This window comes from Schistocerca gregaria, chromosome 2 (assembly GCF_023897955.1).
Source record: "Schistocerca gregaria isolate iqSchGreg1 chromosome 2, iqSchGreg1.2, whole genome shotgun sequence".
Lineage (NCBI taxonomy): Eukaryota > Metazoa > Arthropoda > Insecta > Orthoptera > Acrididae > Schistocerca > Schistocerca gregaria.
This window is the reverse complement of record NC_064921.1, coordinates 17894652-17919058: the sequence shown is the minus strand read 5'-3', so window position 1 is coordinate 17919058 and position 24407 is coordinate 17894652. Positions and strand designations below refer to the sequence as shown.

At 40.4% G+C, this 24407-nt stretch overlaps 1 protein-coding gene across 1 annotated transcript in view; it reads right to left on the bottom strand.

Moving 5' to 3' along the window:
* Positions 1-13550: 13550 nt before the first annotated feature.
* LOC126336246 (cilia- and flagella-associated protein 57-like) overlaps positions 13551-24407 on the bottom strand; it is a 171074-nt gene continuing 160217 nt past the window's right edge. The window contains exons 9-10 of the mRNA XM_049999739.1: positions 16912-17106; positions 13551-13909 (exon numbers count right to left, since the gene is read on the bottom strand). Of these exons, the coding sequence (XP_049855696.1) occupies positions 13799-13909; positions 16912-17106 (306 nt within the window). The 3' untranslated portion in view covers positions 13551-13798. The remainder of the gene's footprint in view (positions 13910-16911; positions 17107-24407) is intronic.

The following is a 24407-nucleotide window of genomic DNA, read 5'->3' as shown; positions in this document are numbered from 1 at the left end:
TATCCACCAATGAGTAAATGCTCGTTAAAGACTGATAACGCTGCAAACAACATTATGTCAAGATGGTAACCAGAATCTGACCAAACATTTGTATCTCGTTGCATGAGAATGACTCTCAGAGAGCAACATCTGAGCAAGTTAACACAGCAATGGTCCATCGCAGAACCGCATTAGATGATCACTCGTAAACACCGACAAGGAACGACCATACCAGACTCGACGAAAGACAACGATCGAGCTTGTCTTGTTCTGCGCACGCCTAACGTCACGCATTCTCCGACAGCCGAGGAGCATTCAGTAGTGTTACTAGCGTTCTGTGAACGTTGTAGCGAGCATTAAGCGTCGTCCTAGCATTTAATTAATTTTTATTTTATCTACTGTGAGTTGTCATGGCTGATGATGATGCTGAGCGACAAATTCTACGAAAATAAGCGAGACACATAATTTGCATAATAGACGCTATCTCTAAGCGCGTACCGCAACTGTCGCTTGTAATCGTTAACACTACAATCGCCGCCCGTGCCTCGACTGTTGCCGAACGCCATCCTCTTTGACTCGGTCTTTTGATTTGTCGTTGCTTTTCCTATCTGGTTTGAAAATACCAAAGCACAGATAAATTATAATAAGTAATAATAGTAGTTTGTGATCAGTTTGTACAAACTTCGGGCGTTTGACAATGGCTTTTTGCGTAACGTCTGTTCATTGTGAAGTTTCACCCTGAGTGATATTTTTGAAAGTATTTCTTTATTGGACTTCGTAGATTGTATAGTTCCGAAGTTTTGGTTCGTGCTGGATCATTCGTAGGATTTGTAACACGGAACCTTTAGCCATACCAAGACGCCGTTTACCTAGAACAGTAGCTTGCATCATAAATGAAACACAAGATTAAATAATATCACTGTACGTCTAATGAGATTGCGTCTCAATAATACAGGCCGGTATGGCGGAGTAGTTCTAGGCGCTTCAGTCTGGAAGCGCGCAACCGCTTCGGTTGCAGGTTCGAATCCTGCCTCGGGCATGGATGTGTGTGATGTCCTTAGGTTAGTCAGGTTTAAGTAGTTCTAAATTCTAGGGGACTAATGACCTCAGATGTTATATCCCATGGTGCTCAGAGCCATATGAACCATTTTTTTGAATGGCGGTGTGACAATTATCGGCAGCACCAAGAACTAAAAAGGTGCCGTCTTCTCGGCAAGACAACTGAACTGCGTAATTTATTCTAATGTTTTAGCGGTTGCACGCCACAATCGATACAACCACTTATACTAGTTGATATCTTAAGTAATTCTTTATTTATATTCTGAACTTATATCTACGTTTTTGCAATATATCCACGCCCATGCTGCAAATGTGCCTTTAAATTGTCCCCTGAATTGCTAGATGGAAGGACGCACCTGCAGGCGAGCAATTCACCCTAAAGCACATTCAGCACAATATTTACATACATGTTCAAGTACAATTCATGATATACTATATCTGAGGCGCGTGCGTCCACAAGATTTCAATGTTGATATTGTGGCTTCCGCGCATGCGCAGTACCGTGTATTTCAATGTGGCAGTAGCTGTTAGTTGAACTTGCGAGACGGTGATCACAGTTTATATACAGTTCGTATGTGGGTATGCACAAGCCATCACTGTGAGAGGACATGCGATGAAGCTTTTACAAAAAAATTTGCACCAACATATAAAACAGGTACAATAATCTTGAAACTAATCATCGTGTGGTGTTGCAGTTCTTCTTGTTCATGTCAGTGTTTTGCAGCGAAAATAGGACGAGGAATTCTGCCTTATGCAAGACACCTTTTTTCTGTTTTGTTTCTCCCAGACATGTTCCAGGACTTTTTGTCCCATATCTACAGTAGGTTATTTTTTATTTTCTAACCGTTAAATTGTTGTAACATATTAACATTTAGCGAAACTTTCGGTACTTAATATTTACAATTATGAATGAATAATTGTAAAATATTATACATCATTTGTTAATAGTTCACTGTTGAGGTATGTATTAACGACCTGATGCACTGTGTGTTGTTTATAATATTATGTCAGAGTTCTATTTATAGCTTAATTGGCAAAAAGAGTGGATGTACGGTATGCATTAGTTTACATACCTTACATGATGCTATTCAGCTACACAGTCTACAACTTCTCATTTGCAAACAGAAAACGTAATTTTTTTCTGTTTATTATGCATTTACAAACGGAGATGAGCGTAGATTACGTTTTTTTGTGTGTAACTTACGGTTTTGATATTGTGGTGCTATCTCATATGTTGTTGGCGAAGATTTCTTGACCTATGTTCGCTCGACAGTACACTTTCTCCGATTTTTCAAAACATAGACAGAGTTTTTATCTGCCATTACGTGTTGTATTCATTTGTTTCGTAGCTTGTTTGGCTGGGTGAGGCGCGAGTTTGAAGTGTATATGGCGTCTGTGGTGTTTGGTTTGTGTGTGTCTGTGTGTTCAGGACTGGGACAGAGGAGAGAGAGAGAGAGAGAGAGAGAGAGAGAGAGAGAGAGAGAGAGAGAGAGAGAGAGAGAGAGAGAGACAGTGAAAAAAGATTTTTTTCCATGAATAGTCTTCGTGTGGGTGTTATTTGAATAGTTTTTCCTTGTGACGAATAGGGTCTTATTGCACTCATTAGATTCGACACAACATCTGGATACACCAGCAGACAAGCCCAAGCGCATATATACTTATGGACAAACGTCTAAAGCAACACACTAAAATCAAAACTACAGAATTGTCGAGTTACGAGTGTGTGTAGAGTGTGTTTGTGACCTTGGCTTCACATAAACATGTGTTATTCAGTATGAAGTGCATCTAATCCGTTCCTTGGTGATAGTGTTCGGTTGTCGTATGGTTTTGTGTACACGTCAATCAGTCATGAACAGTCACTGACTGACGTTACAGTTAGTCAATTATGTTGTCTCAAAAATATTTTCATCACATCATAACATTTTCGTTAAAATTTAGGCAGATGTTGTATATGTGGGTTCGGCGAAGTCGAAATCTCGTCTTTCTTTATCTGCTGCTGGCTGGATCAGCTGTTTCATAAATATACAGTTTACTTACTCATTACTTGTAGATATACGTTTACTGCTTAGAATGAAGTCTCGATGAGTGTAAAGCCTAATAATTCTAATTGCTTTTGGTTTCTGCAACAGGTATGCACCAGGATGCGGTATGTTGACAATTACATACGGACCGTCGCACAGCAGACGCCACTTCGTGTTGCGCCGCTTTAGCGCAGAAGATTTGTGAGTAAGCAATAGCACTTGCTTGCCTACCTTGAGTTTCTACTTTCCCTTAATTGTACCAGAGTAGTATCTGTTTCTTGCATTAGCAAGCTCCGTCAGCATGGTTAGTACTTCTCTTACCTTTTCGTCATGCGACAGTTGCTGAGGTGAAAGAATTGGCAACGGATCGCTTCACTCATATGATTCTTTGCAGTTGAACGTAAGCTCGTTAGGTGTATAGGTTGTGTCATATATGTGCAGATTGTGAACTTCTTCAAATAGTGACAAATAACTTACCCATTTAGAATGCCGTGTAGGTATATATGTCCCCATGAATCTGTTCAGTTCCTGAAAATTCGCCCAATAGGATTAGATTGTGGGCTAAACTTTGAGATAAAGGTGCTCTTAAAGCTATTGTCCTTTAAGAATTTACGTCCTTTGTACCTTGTGTAATACGTGGCGTTGTCAGGTAAAATTTCCTCGGCTTTTCCCATGTGAGGAATGTAGTCACGTGAAAATCGTCTGATGATTGAGTTAGCCGGCCGCGGTGGTCTGGCGGTTCTAGGCGCGCAGTCCGGAACCGTATGACTGCTACGGTCGCAGGTTCGAATCCTGCCTCGGGCATGGATGTGTGTGATGTCCTTAGGTTAGTTAGGTTTAAGTAGTTCTAAGTTCTAGTGGACTAATGACCACAGCAGTTGGGTCCCATAGTGCTCAGAGCCATTTGAACCATTTGATTGCGTTAGCAGTTGCAGATTTTAAGGGGTACAGCTTAACATGTTTAGAAAATATATAAAAAATGCTAAAAAAATCTACTTCACCTTACCACTATTTGTTGGATGTGGACCACTAATGTCCGTACGTGCAGTCTCCAGACGTTTGTTGGGTAGTATAGAATGTAGATCTGTCTTTGAAGACAGGTTCTGAGGTTTAGATTTCTGACAAGACATGTGCATGATTTAAGTACACTGTGAAACTGTCGTCTCATATTAGCGAAATAACAATATGTGCTAAGTTTTGCAAGGCACTTCTTCGTTCCATAATGTCCCCAAACTAAGTGTGTATGCCAATTAAGTTGTGTTCAGAGTTCATTGGCTTACATAAACACCAGTTGGAACCTTCAGGATGACTTTGATAGACTAACACATAATTTTATATCAGATAACGGCTAGACAGTGGATGGTCAGGTTGATCTATGATTAAAGTTCTTTCTTTGTTCCAGTGCGGATCAGATTTCTGTAAAGCTGCCACATTTCTACACAAATCAATGTAATATTGGCAAAATGTTTATCCTGCATTACGAGTATTCCGTAGTCGTTCACATTATCAAGATCAGTGTTACAATCATTCATAACTTGTGGAAGACGAGACAAAGCATTAGCAGTGATGTTGTCTTTATCTTTAATGTACAAAATCTGAAATGAGTAATTCTGCAGAGGTAAAGCCCAGCATGGTAATCTAGGATGAACTAGCTTACACGTGAACAAAAATATCAGAGCTAGGTGTCTGGATGATCTAAAATGTTTGCATTCACCAATGCGTGCTTAGTGTTATCAAAATCTTGCTGCCACTACTCATATCAGATCCATACCTGATTCTTCTTAAGTAAATCTAAGAGATGCTTACTGTTCAATAGTTGTTGACAGGAAACGTCGAAAGAAAGAACAGAGTCCAAGAAATGACTTCAGTTGTTTTTTAGGAACATTCCTAATAGCGTCCAACTTACCTGGATCAGGGCGTATATCTTGTGTATTAATTATGTGTATAAGATACCTAATCACACTACAAGCAAATTTTGACTTCTTTAGGTTAGCTGTCATACCAGCTTGTGGAAATTTATCCAGAATCTTTCAAGGCTGTCAAGATGTTCATTCCAAGTCTTAGTAGCTACCAAAAGATCATCAGCATAATGTCTAACAGCCTCACCTAACTCGTCACTAAGCACAGTATCCAAAGCAGTAATAACTACGCCCGAACTGACACTCTATCAGTAAGAAAGAACACAGAACAGATATATTCGCTCCCAAATATGAAAGCAGTATATTTTCTGGAATCAGGAGTGATTGCCACTTGTCAAAACGAATTTGTCAAGTAGATCATAGAAAATTACTTAACATCTAAAAATTTCTGTAATGTTCCTCTAAATTTTCTGGTTTAGTGCGTACAGGTAGTATAATTTCATTTATGGCATGTGCGTCCGACACCACTCTTAATATTTCCGTTATGTTTCTTGACAACAAATAATGGAGTACAGTAGGGAAATATGGTAGGTTTGATGATCTTCCACTGTAACATCTGTTTAAGTTCTTTCCATAGCGCAGGTCGTTGAGATAGTGGTACATCACGGCGCGACGCAGAAGTTTGGGGTCATGGGGTACCGGCGGTGTGATAGCATAATACTGTCACAGAACGAAGATACGATTTCTACACTATTTATTAGTAAGCACATACGAATATCATGTGTAAGCGTTGCGAGTGTACAGCGCATACTCATTCCCTCTGCCTCGCAGGGTTGTGATCCTCGTTTACAGAGCCACAGATGTTACGTCACGACACTGTGGTAATATTTTATCCAACTCATCCTGCAGATCAACATCCCTCACAACAGTATCATCAAGTGTGCCTAGAAACATAGGTTCATGAGAATTGCGAGTTGGCCACTGTATGAAGAAGACGGCTGCGATTGCAAACGAGTCGGCGTCATCGGCCTGTACAACGTTGTTGGTGATATAGCTGACTGTGATGGTGTTTGCAGGCAGAGCGAATGAAAGAACTCAAATCAACAATGGTAATCCATTATTACTGATCAGACAAAAATTAGATAAGACTAATAAAGTTGTAAATTTGATTAATCGACCAGAATGAGGCAAGAGAAGCGAAAGGTTTTGAGGAAATGTTTAAAACATGTTAGAAACGAGTAGACGAGATGATAAAAATGGGTCAGGAGGAACACAATAAAATGAACGAAAAAGTAAAGAAACAAATAGGAAGATAGTAAACAGTAGTTAAAAATACACTAGAACAACAGGAACAACAGCTTGGGAGAATAAGAAAAAGAAGAAGGTGGAACAGTTGTTCTGCCAAATATGAACAAGTAAAAGCAAGAGGAAATTACTGCACATATAAATAAAAACGAACAAAAAGGGGTTAAAGTTGCAGGGGAAGTAAAAAACGTCCAGCAAACAATAGAACAATGGGTAAAGCAATGGCTGTAGGTAAGAGAGAACCCCAAATGGAATTTATACACAGTTGTAAGTTCAGTAAATTCCATCCAAAAGGAAAATTACATCCAGTGGTATTCGTGAGAAAATTACTTACACAGTGCAGAAAACTGACAATGAAGCATACAATTTGAGTACATTTCTGGAAAAGGAATGTTTAAAGTACGCAGAGTTCGGGAGAATTTTCTGATATGAATACTGGTCCAAAAACAAACAGGGCGATATTTTAATTTTGATATGCTGTCACCTGTATAATCGAAGGTTAGATGGGGCATACGAGGTTTTAGTAAAAGAACTGGAAAGAAACTAATACTTTGATACCCATATGACGAAGAAATCTAGAGCATCAGACTGCCACATGAAATACGTAGCCACCTAATAGGAACGATATTCGAAATCATTGAACAAGCCAAAATATTCTTCTCTCACAGTTAGACTCCCAGGGAAGATAGCCATCAATGCAATGAGAAAACTTCTGTCACATGGAACCACAGCACGAAATGCGCCGCAAACCAGATAGAATGATTGAACTATGGGGACAGAATAGGATAGCAAAGGAAATTTCAGGCCAGATAACAGTCTTACCTCAGGGCTATTGATAAGACGGGTATCAAAATCATCACCCACTCCTCTCATCCCTACGAATCACCCAGGGAACTCCCAGCATCTCCTCTCCCCTCCCCTTTCCGTCTGAACCAATAAGGATCAAGGATCCCCCCCACCTTCATTGACCAACAAGGTATATCTGTAGCCCTCAGATAGAGGAAGGAGGCCAACGACATCGATACGGACGTGCTTGAAACGCCACTTAGGGATGTCAAACTCGCCCAGAGGCAGCTGGGCGTGCCTGCCAACCTTGTTGCGCTAGTACGGAATGCACACATGGCTTCTAGCGCAACAGTCGTGCTTGAAAAAGCGCTCGATAACCAGCCGCCAGACAAAGAGCTCCGTAACTAGCCACATCGTGGCTCGTGTCGCAGAGTGAGCTAAGACATACAAGGCAGTAAAGACCCTGGGCGAAGAGCGACCAGGGGGCGAAGTATGACTGTAGAGGTGTCACAAACGACAGGGTTTGCTGAAACAGGTAGTATATGGGGCTGGACAGAGAGTGATGACCCGTTGTCCGATGTTAGTTGCTGTATATTGTCGTCATTGTCTTGTAGTCAGGCGAGCTCCACCAGGTTCAGCAGTGCGGTTAGTCTGCTACAATGTCCTCCATGCCATGGATATAGCACGCATCGGAAGAGTGCTGACAGATGTAGTCCATATGACGGAAACTCCTGTGCGGATTACAAATAGTGTCCACGAGTGGCTTGTGATCGGTATGGGTCACGAAGTGTCACTCCTCAAAGTCGCTATCACAGTGTTTAATTACCTCATACACTGCGAGCAGCTCACAGTCAAATGCTGACTGCTTGCACTGACTCTTAGTCATGTTTTTTGAAAAGAAGCAGAGGTGCTGGGTGGGGTCGGCCATGTGCTATTGTAAAACATCGCCGACAGCTGAATCACTGGCACCATTCATGTTGGAGAGACCGGCTTCAGGGTCAGGGTGGGCCACTGTGACGGCTTTGACTTCGGCAGTTTTTAAGTTACCATGAGCATTGGTTGGATCCACTCCGACTTCCGTTTTCCAGTGGTGTTCTTGCTGGAGAGAGCGTCGGTGAGGGCCATTTGGACAGAGGCAGCTTGAGGAATATGGCGGCGGTAAAAGTTTGCCATACCCAGAAAACGACAGAGTTGAGCACAATCTTCGGGGAGAGGAGGTTTAAGTATGATTTCGACATGAGAACTTGTCGGCTGGAGGCCGTCAGCAGAAACATGGTGTCTTTCAAAGTGCCGCCGCGCAGTTACGCGCGTCCTCCACATGCGGCGCTGTCTGCCAGCCATGCAGCAGCTGCGCCACCTAAACAGCCAGCCAGCCAGCGGCCGCTAGACTCAGACTCAATTATGATTTGTCTGTTGAAGTGTACACACGTCTTACTCTGTTTACTTGATCTGTGACTTTTATGTATTGCGTCTTCCTTGAAATATATTTGTTCAACTTGAAGTTATAACAATTAGGCGACGAGGATGGGATTTTTCTTTTCCATCGTTGACCCACATGTTCCCATGGCTACTTTAGAGCAACTATTGCAAGGTCTCATAGAACAGCAAACTCTTCTCACAAATACGATTTGTGCTTTCTTCGCGGCATCAAATGCGGGGCGTCTGTCGTCGTCGTCTCTACCTCCTTTTCCTCCTTACGACGAGACGTCGGAAGACTGGTCAGATTACGAAAAACGTCTTCGACAGCACTTCTTGGCATTTCATGTCGCGGACGAACAAAAATGTAAGTCTCTGATCCTTTCATGGATTTCACCTCAAATGCATCGGTTGTTGTCGCAACTGGCTCCTTTGAAAGATCCTGCATCTTTGTCCTTTGCTGAAATGTGCTCACTTCTGTTTGTCTATTTTCAAAAGCAAACGAATGTGGTAGACTCTCGTGTTGCCTATTATCGTTTTAAAAAAACAACCGAATCAATCCTATCGCGCTTGGGCTGCTGAACTTCACGGCCTCAGTAGAAAGTGTCATTTTGTTACTGAAGTTCACAAAGAATCCTACGCCTATTCCATGGTACGGGATGCTATTATCCGATCAGCGCCCGACAAAGAAGTTAAGCAACGTGCACTCTAGATGAAGTCCTATCCATCGCTCAGTCTTTTGAAATTTCTCGCGCCGCTGGAGCGCAAATAGAAGCGTCGGGTGACGGGGAAGTACAACTTCTGTGTTCTGTTGACGAAGCGTGTGGCGTGTCCCCGCCGGCCGACGTGGCCGCAGTACGCTCCCAAGCGCAGCCTCAGTCTAACCGTAAACAAACCTCTAAGAAACTGCAGCAAAACCCACGGCAACTTCCTTAATGTCCATGATGTTTTACGAAACATTCACGAGAAGAATGTCCACAACGTTGGGCCGTGTGCCACAAATGCAAAATAAAAAGTAAAAAAAAGGGTCATGTCATCAGGTTGCAAATCCGACCGCATACATGATGTTCATGAACATGACGCTGATTCTGATTCTGTGTTGTTTGTCAATTGTACTTCTTACCTTTCAGGGAAGTTATTCCTCACTGTCCAAATACTTGGTCGAGATGTACGCATGCAGGTGGACACTGGTTCTGCTGCCACTATCATCAATTCTCAGACGTACCTTCAGTTGGGTTCTCCAATCCTGTCACATGTCACTAGGCAATTACGGCGGCCGGTGTGGCCGTGCGGTTCTAGGCGCTTCAGTCTGGAACCGCGTGACCGCTACGGCCGCAGGTTCGAATCTTGCCTCGGGCATGGATGTGTGGGATGTCCTTAGGTGGTTAGGTTTAAGTAGTTCTAAGTTCTAGGGGACTGATGAACACAGATGTTAAGTCCCATAGTGCTCAGAGCCATATGAACCATTTTGAACTAGGCAATTACGGACTTACAATAAACAGAAGATTTCTCTCTTGGGACAATTTGATGCTGAGGTATGTTACAAATCTGTCGGTCGCACTGTTCCCATATTTGTGGTCGACCATAGTAATACGGAGAATCTTTTTGGTTTTGATGCCTTTCGCGTTTTTGGGTTTTCCATAGATAACTCTGTCAATATCGTGTCTGATGCTATTGCTTATGCTCAACTGGATTCCTTGTCGACGACATTTTCGTCCTTTTTTTCTCCTGGGTTAGGCCGTGCAAACGACTTTGAAGCTCATACCACGCTCAAACCCACTGCTCGGCAAAGTATTTTCGGGCTCAGCCCATTCCTGTGGCCCTTCGTGATCACGTCAAACGGGAGCTGGATCGTCTCACTGCTTCAGGGGTCTTGCTTCCTGTCACTTCCAGTGAGTGGTCCTCTCCTGTCGTTGTCGTTGCTAAGCCAGATGGTGATATTCGTCTCTGTGGAGATTTCAAAACCACTGTAAATGCTCAACGCCTTATCGACACTTACCCTATGCCTCGACCTGAAGATTGTTCACTAAACTTGCTGGAGGCCAGTATTTTTCTAAACTTGACCTGTCAGAAGCTTATTATCAACTTCCTCCCGACGCTGCTTCCCGGTAGTTTCTGGTCCTTAACACGCCTTTAGGCCGCCTCTATCAGTACCAACGATTGCCATTCGGGGTTGTCAGCGCCCCTGCTCTCTTTTAGCGATTCTTGGAACAATTATTGCTCATTGCCCCTGGGTGTATAAATTACCGGGACGACATTGTTGTCACTGGCTCCACTACTGACCAACATCTTCAAAATCTCCGCACACTTTTTCATGCCTTACAGACTGCCGGTCTTAAGCGTAATCTTCACAAATCAAAATTTTTTCAGGCATCTATCACGTACTTGGGGTTTCAACTCTCTCGGCATGTTATTCGTCCGCTTCAGCAAACTGTCGCTGCGATTGATGCCCTTCCTCGCCCTACATCTGTTAAGGAACTGCAGGCCTTCTTGGGGAAAATAGCATACTATCACAAGTTTTTACTGTCTGCTGCTTTGGTAGCTCAGCCGTTACATTGCCCGTTGCATAAAAACGTGCCTTTTCACTGGTCCGCGTCATGCGATGCGGCTTTCCAGAAATGGAAGACTATCCTGAAACAGGCCCCGTGCCTGGCTACTTATCGACCTGGTCAACATCTTGTTCTTGCCACGGACGCCTCTCAATACGGGGTCGGTGCAGTCCTTGCGCATCGTTTTTCTGACGGTTCTGAACGACCCATTGCTTATGTCTCCAAAACGCTCACGGATGCCCAACAAACGAATTCTCAAATTGAAAAAGAAGCTTTGGCCATTATTTATGCTCTTCATAAGTTTGGTGTTTTTCTCTATGGATCCAAATTTCATCTTGTTACGGATCACAAACCACTTGTTTCTTTGTTTCATACATCAACGTCACTTTCCGACAAGGCTGCACACCGCCTCCATTCCAATCCCGGGAGCGGAAAGACTTACCTTGGAGGGGGGGGGGGGGGGGAAGAGGATAGGTATATACTAGCGCCCCCCCCCCCCCACACACACATCCATACATACATACATACACAGACACAAGCAGACATATTTAAAGGCCTTTAAGTGTGTGCGTGCGTGCGTGCGTGCGTGCGTGCGTGCGTGCGTGTGTGCGTGTGTGCGTGTGCGCGTGCGAGTATATACCTATCCTTTTTTCCCCGTAAGGTAAGTCTTTCCACTCCCGGGATTGGAATGACTCCCTACCCTCTCCCTTAAAACCCACATCCTTTCATCTTTCCTTTTCCTTCCCTCTTTCCTGACGAAGCAGCTGCCGGTTGCGAAAACTCGAAATTCTGTGTGTGTGTTTGTGTGTTTTATTCATTGTGCCTATCTACCGGCGCTTTCCCGGTTTGTAAGTCTTGGAATCTTTGTTTTTAATATATTTTTCCCATGTGGAAGTCTTTCTTTCTGTATATATATATGATGTGACTTACCAAACAAAAGTGCTGGCAGGTCGATAGACACACAAAATTCAAGCTTTCGCAACCAACGGTTGCTTCGTCAGTAAAGAGGGAAGGAGATGGAAAGATGAAGGGATGTGGGTTTTAAGGAAGAGGTTAAGGAGTCATTCCAATCCTGGGAGCGGAAAGACTTACCTTAGGGGGATTGGAATGACTCCTTACCCTCTTCCTTAAAACCCACATCCCTTCATCTTTCAATCTCCTTCCCTCTTTACTGACAAAGCAACCGTTGGTTGTGAAAGCTTGAATTTTGTGTGTATGTTTGTGTTTGTTTGTGTGTCTATTGACCTGCCAGCGCTTTGTTTGGATAAGTCACATCATCTATGTTTTGAGATATATTTTTCTTACGTGGAATGTTTCCCTCTATTATAAAATGCACACTCTTTCCACTATAAAAGCAGGCACCAGATGCACACCCAAATCTTTTTTTCTAAATGCTTGACTCTCTGGAGCTGAGTTTTTTCACTTTTGTTTCTGGCCAAGACTTGCATATACCATAAATCTGGATGAAATTAGTGATGACGACAGTTGTGTGTGGTCCCCTTTCAAATGAGAACTACAGGGTGCCTCAAATCTTTTGGATCAAACTGAAACAGGTAAAAGAGACACCAAAGATCTTTGAAAGGGTGCAACAGAAGTTCTTGCACCATTATCATACATACATACATCGAGATTGCCAATAATCATTTTAAATGATTACATTGCTGTCGTATGGTGTAGTTATGTTCATGACAAAATAAGCATTTCTGACCATTGATTCCCTATCTGAATGTGATTGGTTGTGGACCCACTATCAGCTGTTTCAGTTGGACCCAAAAGGTTTGAGACACTCTGTAGAACTTAGCGTGTGGATCCCAAGTTCTGGTCAATAGCATTTGGTGCCAGTCAGTAGATTTTGCACCATAGGGGTTTGATGTTGTTGTCAACTGTACAGAATACTATTTGCTAGTGTTACTGCTCTGTCACTGAGCTGTACTGTTGCTGTGATGGCTGTCTCTGTGATATGTATTGTTGCACTATTTTGTTCACGATTCTTTCAAAAAATAAGTGATGAGGTGGTTATTTGACATGTCAATACAATGATCTCAGTTTCAATAACACAAAGTATTTAACTAATCATTACGTCTGTCATGCTCATTGTAGTTTAGTGGGAGCGTGAAAACAAAAGTTTTTATTGTCTGCTGCAGGTGGAGCCTGTTCCTCCCCACTCCTCATCCTGCAGAAAACATGGAATTTTCTGTCCTCTCATCAAACCCCCCATTCACAATCCACCAAGTTACAGTTTGTGAGTAGTAAGCTCAGCATTCAGGAAGAAAGACTAATGCTCATACCAAGGAACAAAGGCAGTGAAATTCAGGAGATGGAAGAGGTGAAGATGGTGTTGTCAGATTTACCATCTGCAAACACTAATTTGTTAACAGTGAGTGTTTTGCACATTATTTTACAATAGCAACTTGTTTAAATAGGTTTTGGTCAAAGGTTTCAATGACTGAAATCACCTGGTTGAGCAAGCATCCCTCCTATGGACCATCATCTAGTGTAAGCATGTATGTGTATGACCTAGGTCTCTTAGTATCATTCTGATGAAGTGCCATACAATCAAATTAAGACATGCAATGTAGTAAATGAAATGTGGTTTAATTGAGACATTACACTATAAACTTATTGTCATGGGCTTCCTCATTCTTGACAGTTTCTGGCTACATAATGGTAACCCCAAAAAGTCACTAATTATCCTGTGAATAATTTTTAAGGGGTTATTGTTAAGAGATACATATACATTGTAGTGGTGATTCAGCATATGAATGTTGCTGCTCTCATTAAGCCATTCTCTCAGCAGATTACTTTACTCACTGCTGTTACTTGTCTAATTTTCAGCATCATGTCCATTGCCATCATCAGTATGCACATTTTTTGAAAGTTTTTTTACTAATCTTTGCACATCTTCCTTCATTTGCAAAATTATTTTATCTTTGTCCTGTAAGTTGAGACAAAGGTTTCATTAGGACTGCAAGATAACAGTGTTTGTTAGAGAATCGTCTACCTGACATATGGTAGAATGTTTTGTTAATTTAGCTGTGAAGAAACCATGGGTAACAGAAGAAATACTTCAGTTGATTGATGAAAGGAGGAAGTACAAACATGTTCCAGGAAAATCAGGAATACAGAAATAAAGGTCGCTGAGGAATGAAATAAATAGGAAGTGCAGGGAAACTAAGACGAAATGGCTGCCGAAAAAATGTGAAGACATCAAAAAAGATATGATTGTCGGAAGGACAGACTCAGCATACAGGAAAGTCAAAACAACCTTTGGTGACATTAAAAGCAACGGTGGTAACATTAAGAGTGCAACGGGATTCCACTGTTAAATGCAGAGAAGAGAGCAGATAGGTGGAAAGAATACATTGAAAGCCTCTATGAGGGTGAAGATTTGTCTGATGTGATGGAAGAAGAAACAGGGGTTCATTTAGAAGAGATAGGGGATCCAGTATTAGAATCGGAATTTAAAAGAGCTTTGGAGGACTTACGGTCAAATAAGGCAGAACGGATAGATAACATTCCATCAGAATTTCTAAAATCACTAGGGGAAGTGGCAACAAAATGACTATTCACGTTGGTGTGTAGAATATATGAGCCTGGCGACATACCATCTGACTTTCGGAAAAGCATCATCCACACAATTCCGAAGACGGCAAGAGCTGACAAGTGCGAGAATTATCGCACAATCAGCTTAACAGCTCATGCATTGAAGCTGCTTACAAGACTAATATACAGAAGAATGGAAAAGAAAATTGAGAATGCACTAGGTGACGATCAGTTTGGCTTTAGGAAAAGTAAAGGCACAAGAGAGGCAATTCTGACGTTGTTAGCAAGGCTTAAGAAAAATCAAGACACTTTCATAGGATTTGTCGATCTGGAAAAAGTGTTCAGCAATATAAAATGGTGCAAGCTGTTCAAGATTCTGAAAAAAGTAGGGGTAAGCTACAGGGAGAGACAGGTTATATACAATGTGTACAACAACCAAGAGGGAATAATAAGAGTGGACGATCAAGAACGAAGTGCTCGTATGAAGAAGGGTGTAAGACAAGGCTGTAGCCTCTCACCCCTACTCTTCAATCTGTACATCGAGGAAGCAATGATGGAAATAAAAGAAAGGTTCAGGAGTGGAATTAAAATACAAGGTGAAAGGATTTCAATGATACGATTCGCTGATGACATTGCTATCCTCAGTGAAAGTGAGGAAAAATTAAATGATCTGCTGAACGTAATGAACAGTCTAATGAGTACACAGTATGGTTTGAGAGTAAATCGGAGAAAGACGAAGGTAATGAGAAGTAGTAGAAATGAGAACAGTGAGAAACTTAACATCAGGATTGATGGTCACGAAGTCAATGAAGTTAAGGAATTCTGCTACCTAGGCAGTAAAATAACCAATGACGGACGGAGCAAGGAGGACATCAAAAGCAGACTCGCTATGGCAAAAAAGGCATTTCTGGCCAAGAGAAGTCTACTAATATCAAATACCGGCCTTAATTTGAGGAAGAAATTTGAGGAAGTACATCTGGAGTACAGCATTGTATGGTAGTGAAACATGGACTGTGGGAAAACCGGAACAGAAGAGAATCGCAGCATTTGAGATGTGGTGCTATAGACGAATGTTCTAAATTAGGTGGACTGATAAGGTAAGGAATGAGGAGGTTCTACGCAGAATCGGAGAGGAAAGGAATATGTGGAAAACACTGATAAGGAGAAGGGACAGGATGATAGGACATCTGCTAAGACATGAGGGAATGACTTCCATGGTACTAGAGGGAGCTGTAGAGGGCAAAAACTGTAGAGGAAGACAGAGATTGGAATACGTCAAGCAAATAATTGAGGACGTAGGTTGCAAGTGCTTCTCTGAGATGGAGGTTAGCACAGGAAAGGGATTCGTGGCGTGCCGCATCAAACCAGTCAGTAGACTGATGACAAAAAAAAAATCACTTTTTCACTAATATTACTTCCTTGGAAAATATCTTTTATCATATTCTTGGTTTTAATTATGATTATTTTAATTTCAGTTCAGGTCATAACTACTTCAAATTGTAGTTCAGGGTTTAATAGGCCCAAAAAACTGGGAATATGGAATGAAAATATGTATAGAAGTATTCATTATTATCAATTAATTGGATTTTTGCACATTTACAGCAGTACAAATGTTTGTTTGTAACACTCTTTAAGAAATTAGACATACAGAACCAAAAGATTTACAAAAGGCATAAAAGAAAAATATTTAAGGAAAAGGCACACAGAAGCACCTTACTAGACAAACAGAGAAGCTTTACTAAAATAGGATGAAAAGTGTTATGAAATGCTACTAGAATGGCATTTTAAAGCTGCATTGTAAAAAATCATTAAGACCTCAATGGTGCTCATTATGGTAGACTTCTCAATGTGTACATTAGGTCTTTTTTTTGGTTCAGTCACGAAGATGTTTTCTATAAACCTTTTGTTGATAGCTCCTGTGTTTGATAGTATAAGTGAGATGATTTCAGTAGTGTTTACAATACACTCATCCTTTATTTGGACCACGAAATTGAAATATCTCGTAACTGCATAGTATGTGCATTGCATGATTCTGTTGAGCTGAGAAGCTACATCACTGTAAATGGCAGTCTTCTGGTTTTTGTTCAAAGCAACTGTATTTGGTCTACTGTGGATAAGACTTGTATGGTCAACATACACTGATGAGCCAAAACATGACCACTGTACAGTGTGAGACTGAATGCTGTCTGGTGGCATTGTGGGTTTTTCCGTGTGCTAAGGACAGTATACAAGTGGAGAACACATGTAAAGGGATCACTTTAATGATGATATAAGCTGCAACTTTAGTTTTAAATGTATAAAGTTCTCAGTGTTCTAAAGCTGACAAGAAATATTCTGTCAAATATTTTCTTACACAAGAAAAGGTGAAGACCACTTTAAAGTTAAGATACTTGCCTGAAGTTGGCGCCGAAATTCATTGTGTAAATCATCATTCTTTTTTAAAGCCCTTTGAAGACGAGCTTTAGCTTTAGCTGGAGGCACAAATTTACCCCCTGCTCCAAGTATTTTCTCCAAGTCAGCTTTATACTGCTGAGCTTCCTTTAACTCTCTTCTAAGTTTATTGATTTCAGCTATAAGTTCACGATTTTGCTAAAAATGGTAATGAAATATTAAAAAACATAAATTTAATTAAGTGGTAAAAATCTTTTAATCCATTGAACATATAAAATTTTTCTATTTCTGTTAATTGATTAGAAATGTACCAGGATACATATATAGCCTTATGATGAAACCTACAAATAAACTTTTTTTATGTCTTATTAGTACACACTGGGCAAGTGAAACAGCAGTTTTGGTATTGTTTGTAATCACATTGTGTAAAAAAATTCTGTGATGCTACTTAAAAGACAGATCAAGATTTTCAATAATGAATTAGTATTATTTATGTAATGCTGTTCAGACATGTCCTTTCCATACTAATCTGAAATAATTAACATGCCCACAATAAAAAATAAACATTAAATAATGGTTATATCCTCATTGTATCAGGCAGACTTATCAGTGTGACCACTCATATTGTTAGCTACCAACAGAGTGTAGACAGTCATTATTTAATAAAACAGAACTTGATCAGGCATCAGTTTTTTGCTTAATGGTAACAGCTTTGCTGCTAATTTTGCTCTGTTAAATTTAGTTACCATTAATATAGTGTTTTCAGTAATAGCTTATTGATAACATCAAGTATACGTTTAATGATGTTCCTCTTTTGATTTACCCAACATCCTTTAAAATTTCACCCTTCTAGTTGGATTTAAAGAACATGATGAATGAATTAACTAACATAAAAGGTCATTGCTGAGATTTATGGACTTAGTTGACTGTGCTCTGCAGTGACATAATTGTTAATGTATTTCATATGGTACACGTTCTTCCTACACTCTTGTAAATACGAAATCTGAAGCAATTATTGTACTTGCACTTGGACACTGAAATCTTTCTTTGACAGCATTGTGTAATTATTTTCATATTCCATGGATCAATATTGCAACCTCTTGCTATGAAATGGGACAAGTCAGTTTTAAAGCACTAATACTGTGCATTTTCACAGCAGGAAATATGGGTACACATTGACCATTGCAGTGACTAATTACGGAATTTAAAAATTTTATACATATAGTGTTTCATATCTAACTACGTTCAGTATCTCTCCCCCACTCTTTCTTTTTACCATCAAATTCTCTATGTTACTTGGCAGGTAGTCAAAGATTTTTATTACAGCACACCTCTCTGCTTTCTGTGCTACACGAAGGTTATGAATATTACTGTTGCTAAGAGCTATTCAAAATGTTACTGTTAGTTATAGACTATGGTTCTTGTTAACAATAAACATCATAAAGAAGTTTGATAAACTGTGAGGCTGTGGTTAGTATGCCCCACTGTTTAAAGAGCTGCCTAGAAGGGGTTTTAGAGCTGAGTCCATGTATTATCCATATTACACATTTCTGTGCAACCAACACTTTTTTCATCAGTGCCTAGTTACTTTGGGATATGATGTCATAAAATATTACTGAGTGAAAATGTTTTACATGTTCATCTCCAAAATCCAATTTTAATGGTAGCATAATAGTTATAGAACTTAGATAAGATCTGACATGTGATTTTCAGTTCAGGTTCAAGCATCTACAAATTTAGAATATTCTGTTTCATTTATTGATTTTGCCTCAACCATTATTTCTAATCCCGAAGTCACATCTTTGGTAGTACTGAATTTCATATATACTATATGATTAAAAGTATCCTGACATCTACAGTTGATATTAATATGGGAAGTGTCCACCCTTCATCTTTAAGGTGACCTTGAATTCTGCTGGGAACACTTTCAATGAGGTGTCGGAATATATTCGCAGAAATAGCAGACCTTTCATTCTCAAAATCTGAAACCAAAGAAAGGTAGTGGTGTTGATTCTGGGGTTTGGAATGAAGTTCACATTCTAATTCATCCCAAAGTGTTCTGTTAAGACCAGATTGGGGCTCAGGCAGTTTATTTCAGGAATGTTATCATCCATAGATCAGTGCCTCATAGATGCTGCTTTGCAGTGTCATGCTTTAACAAACAACCATCATTTCTAAATCGGCCCTCCACTGTATGCAGTACACAGTGTTGTAAAATGTTCTCATATCCTTCCAAATTTACTTTTGTGCAATAAGGGGATCACATCCAACGTGGGAAAATGCCCCTTACTGTTACACCACCTCTTCGGTATTTCATTATTGGTGCTACACATGATGGCAGGTAGCTTTCTTGAGGTATTCATCAAAGTCAAACACTTCCACAGAGTATAGCATGTTTCATCACTACAAATCATTTTTTAACAGTCATCTACTGTCCAGTGGTACCAGTTGCTATGCAGCCACAAGCACTGCTAGCTATGATTACAAAATTGTATGGCTTATGAGTAGCTTCTAGGTGCACTCTCTTGGTTGTAGTCTTTTCTTCCTTCAAAGCACTGTAAATTCATAGTCACAAGTTGCCAAAATTGTATGAAGCCCTAGCTACATCCACCAATCATGAATGCAACACCTTGAACTTTCAGATTCACTTGTACACATATTTATTTTTCTCAGCACAAGATCAAGTGATGACCAGTTTATGAAAATAGAAAGTACTGTACTCACCATTTCACCTGGCGTTCTCACAAAAACTGTCCTGTCAATTTTCTGACAAACAGTCATTAAACAACCAAGTACAGTAACATGAAACAAAAATAAACTTAATGGTAGCCCACTTAACTAATTCCTTACTTTTCTCTTTACTAAATTCATTTACAAATAATGCTGCTTTATAAGTCAGTAGACTCACTCTGAAAACCTTCTGATTGGTTGTTCACTAAGCAAACATCAAAAGTTAATAAGAGTAAGTGTAGCAGTTTGTTTTACATTTCACCACAATAACACAGCACACTTTACGACACAGAGTAAGCTGCAAATTTTCACTGATGTGCATGACACTGAGGTATTAACATGTAAAACCTATGCATATGCTCATACAAAGAGATTGCATGCATTAATTTAAGATGTTATTGCACTGATTATTAAGCCTGTACTTTTTACATACATAAATGCTACTTGTATGAATATAACCTCTTTTTTGAGGTGACATGAGCCACAGTTTCATAGATATGAAGAACATGAGGTTAGTGAATGTGGATTGAGGATTTTTAAGAGACTTATGTAATTATGTTTTGATATCTTGGGTATTACATATTATTTTATAAAACTGCAAAGTGAAACTTTGCTAGAGTAGATGGTGTATAGGCTACAACAATCATTTGCTTTAACTAAAGGTTGCCTGGATAGAAAGGTATAAATATTCACACTACTATTTGATTAGCACATGGTATACCTCCACCATGAATTCTCTAATTCCATGTAAAGTCGCCATGTTTCAAATTTTGCTAATTTATGCAAATTCTGAATTGGTGGCTTAATTAGATAACCAAGAACATTAACTGGTTTTGAAAAATTAGGGCAGCAAAAGCATAATGTCAAATCCTGGAATCTAACAATAATAGCTCAAATGTCAAAAGTAAATTTGGTTGTAGTCTTTCTTTAATTATGAATACTGCTGTAACTACCAATGTTTTGTGCATGCCACTTCATAGTTTGTGCATAAAGTGCTCGATTTGGCCACAAGAGGCCACACAGCCTGCTAATGCAACAGCAGTTGTGTGTGCATCCTGCTGGGTGTGTACTCTGTTGGGAGTAATTACTTTATAAGCCCAGCCACTTGTGTATTGTTCATTGTATTGTACCTTGCCTAATGTGGTTATAAAGTTCAAGTACTAAATTAGTGTTCTTGGGCTTAGAACACTTTTTGGCAATGAGGATGTGATTCAACTCCACATGCTCCATTTAAGTCATTAGTCCTTTGAGTTTAATTTCCATGGAGGCAGTGCATAAAACTCTTCTCAAGCAAAAGCGGGTGGTGATAGTTGCTATTTCCAGTTAAATACCTACATTGGCACAACATGCAGTGCTCTCAACAACTTATTCCACTACTGTTCCCTGTGAATGATGATGCAACAGAAGGCTGGAATGGTTACAAACAATGCCTACAGCAACATTTCCATGCATTTGAGGTAACATATGAAAAGCCCTTTTTTCATGGATTTCACCTTGGATGTATCAGTTGTTGTGTTAGCTTGCCACTTTACAAGAACCTTCAACTCTTCCTTTCAGTCAGATGTATGAGTTACTTTCTACCTATCACTGTAAACATACTCACATTATTGCTACTCATGTAGAGTTTTACCGTTGCCAAAAGCAACCAAAATGGTCATACATGGCATGTGCAACAGAACTGTATGGACTTAGCTGTCATTGTAATTTTGTGACAAGTGTTCATAACGAATCCTATGAGATCAGGTGGTTCATGATGTAATCATACATTTTTCTCCTGATAGGGAAGTCTGAGAGCGAGCTCTACAGTGCGAAAACCCCACGTTTAAGGAAGTATTGAACACAGCTGAGTCATTTGAAGATTCATGGGCTGCAGGTTGTCAGAACCCTGGTTCGAAGTTTCCCCTCCCAGCTTTGTCAGTTCACAAGGTAATGTAGAAGCAATTGCAGCAGTCCAGCAGATATCTCAGTGTCTTATAGGTAATCATCGTTCACAACCAAAACAGTCTGCATCACAACAGTGACAGCCTCATGCTCCACTACCTCCATGTGGTTACTTCTTCATTCACCATGAACAGACCACATGCCCCAAGTGCTGGGCAGTGTGTAATAGGTGCCATAAGGAAGGACACATTGTTTCTGTATGTAACTCTTTTCGAAACCTAAGTTACGACAAAACAAACTTGAGGGTGGAAAGCTTGTCACCACTGAAGGCGTCCTAAAGCAAGTTATACATTTAACTGTGTGTGCTTAACAAGTATTGACAATGCAGGTGGACACAGGTGCAGCAGCAGTGTTAATGAATTCTCAGACTTATGTGGACTTTGGGTTCTCCCCCTCTGACTCACCTGTCATGGAGGCTGCTGAATTATAACAAACAACAGACCCCATTCTTGGACAGATTTCTCGACCTGTGACTTGCAAGTCTGTGGTTCATTCATTAACATTCCTAGTTGGGGACAGTGCTTGTACTGAAAATATGTTGGACTGAATCTGTTTGGTTTGGATGCTTCCAAATTGTTTGGATTCTCCTTCGATGATGAAGTAAGTGTATTTGGTTTCAGGTCAAGTTCCATATGAATAGTTAGATACTGTCCTTGCTAAATTTTCCTCTCTATTTTCTCCAGGACCGGGTCATTCAGCACAATTTTAGGCTTGTATTATGATAAAACTGTCTGCCCACCCACATTGTTTCTGAGCCGGTCAAGTACCAGAGACTTTGTGGTTTCAGGTAAAGGTTGAATTAGATCATCTTTAACCCATTGATGTAATTTTACTTCTTTCATCCAGTGAATGATCAGCACCACTGGAGACAGTAAAAAAACTTACTACTAAATTATGTCTCTGTGGCTATTTTAAAAAATCTGTTAATGTGCAGTAAATTGTTGATACCTATACCTTGCCATGCCCTGATGAGCTGTTAGCAAAATTACTGAGTGGCCATTATTTTTGGCAGAGGCATATTTTACAGCTGGCACTTGATGAGGAGTCTAAATGCCTTATAGTTATCAATACACCATTTAGTCTTTATCAATACCATCATTTGCCTTTTGGTGTGGCAAGCATACCACCTATTGATTTACTTTCACTAACACTATTGTAAAAAGTTTAATTGCTAATTTTTCTTAATTATCAAGTTTTTAAGCAAAACTATGTATACCATTATAATAGCAGATTGCAAACTATAATTTGGCTAATAAAATTACATTAAGCCTTATACAGAGTGTTTCAAAAATGACCGGTATATTTGAAACGGCAATACAAACTAAACAAACAGTGATAGAAATACACCGTTTGTTGCAATATGCTTGGGACAACAGTACATTTTCAGGCAGACAAACTTTCGAAATTACAGTAGTTACAATTGTCAACAACAGATGGCGCTGTGGTCTGGGAAACTCTATAGTATGATATTTTCCACATATCCACCATGCGTAGCAATAATATGGCATAGTCTCTGAATGAAATTACCCGAAACCTTTGACAACGTGTCTGGCGGAATGGCTTCACATGCAGATGAGATGTACTGCTTCAGCTGTTCAATTGTTTCTGGATTCTTGCGGTACCCCTTGTCTTTAAAGTGTCCCCACAGAAAGAAGTCACAGGAGTTCATGTCTGGCGAATAGGGAGGCCAATCCACGTCGCCTCCTGTATGTTTCGGATAGCCCAAAGCAATCACACGATCATCGAAATATTCATTCAGGAAATTAAAGACGTCGGCCGTGCGATGTGGCCGGGCACCATCTTGCATAAACCACGAGGTGTTTGCAGTGTCGTCTAAGGCAGTTTGTACCGCCACAAATTCACGAAGAATGTCCAGATAGCATGATGCAGTAATCGTTTCAGATCTGAAAAATGGGCCAATGATTCCTTTCGAAGAAATGGTGGCCCAGACCAGTACTTTTTTAGGATGCAGGGATGATGGGACTGCAACATGGGGTGTTTCGGTTCCCCATATGCGCCAGTTCTGTTTATTGACGAAGCCGTCCAGGTAAAAATAAGCTTTGTCAGTAAACCAAATGCTGCCCACATGCATATCGTCGTCATCAATCCTGTACATTCTATCATTAGCGAATGTCTCTCGTGCAGCAATGGTAGCGGCGGTGAGGGGTTGCCGCGTTTGAATTTTGTATGGATAGAGGTGTAAACTCTATCGCATGAGACGATACGTGGACATTGGCGTCATTTGGACCGCAGCTGCAACACGGCGAATGGAAACCCGAGGCCGCTGTTGGATCACCTGCTGCACTAGCTGCGCGTTGCCCTCTGTGGTTGCCGTACGTGGTCGCCCTACCTTTCCAGCACGTTCATCCGTCACGTTCCCAGTCCGTTGAAATTTTTCAAACAGATCCTTTATTGTATCGCTTTCCGGTCCTCTGGTTACATTAAACCTCCGTTGAAAACTTCGTCTTGTTGAACAACACTGTGTTCTAGGCGGTGGAATTCCAACACCAGAAAAATCCTCTGTTCTAAGGAATAAACCATGTTGTCCACAGCACACTTGCACGTTGTGAACAGCACACGCTTACAGCAGAAAGACGACGTACAGAATGGCGCACCCACAGACTGCGTTGTCTTCTATATCTTTCACATCACTTGCAGCACCATCTGTTGTTGAAAATTGTAACTACTGTAATTTCTAAAGTTTGTCCGCCTGAAAATGTACTGTTGTCCCAAGCATATTGCAATAAATGGTGTATTTCTATCGCTACTCATTTAGTTTTTATTGCCGTTTCAAATATACCGGTCATTTTAGAAACACCCTGTATGAA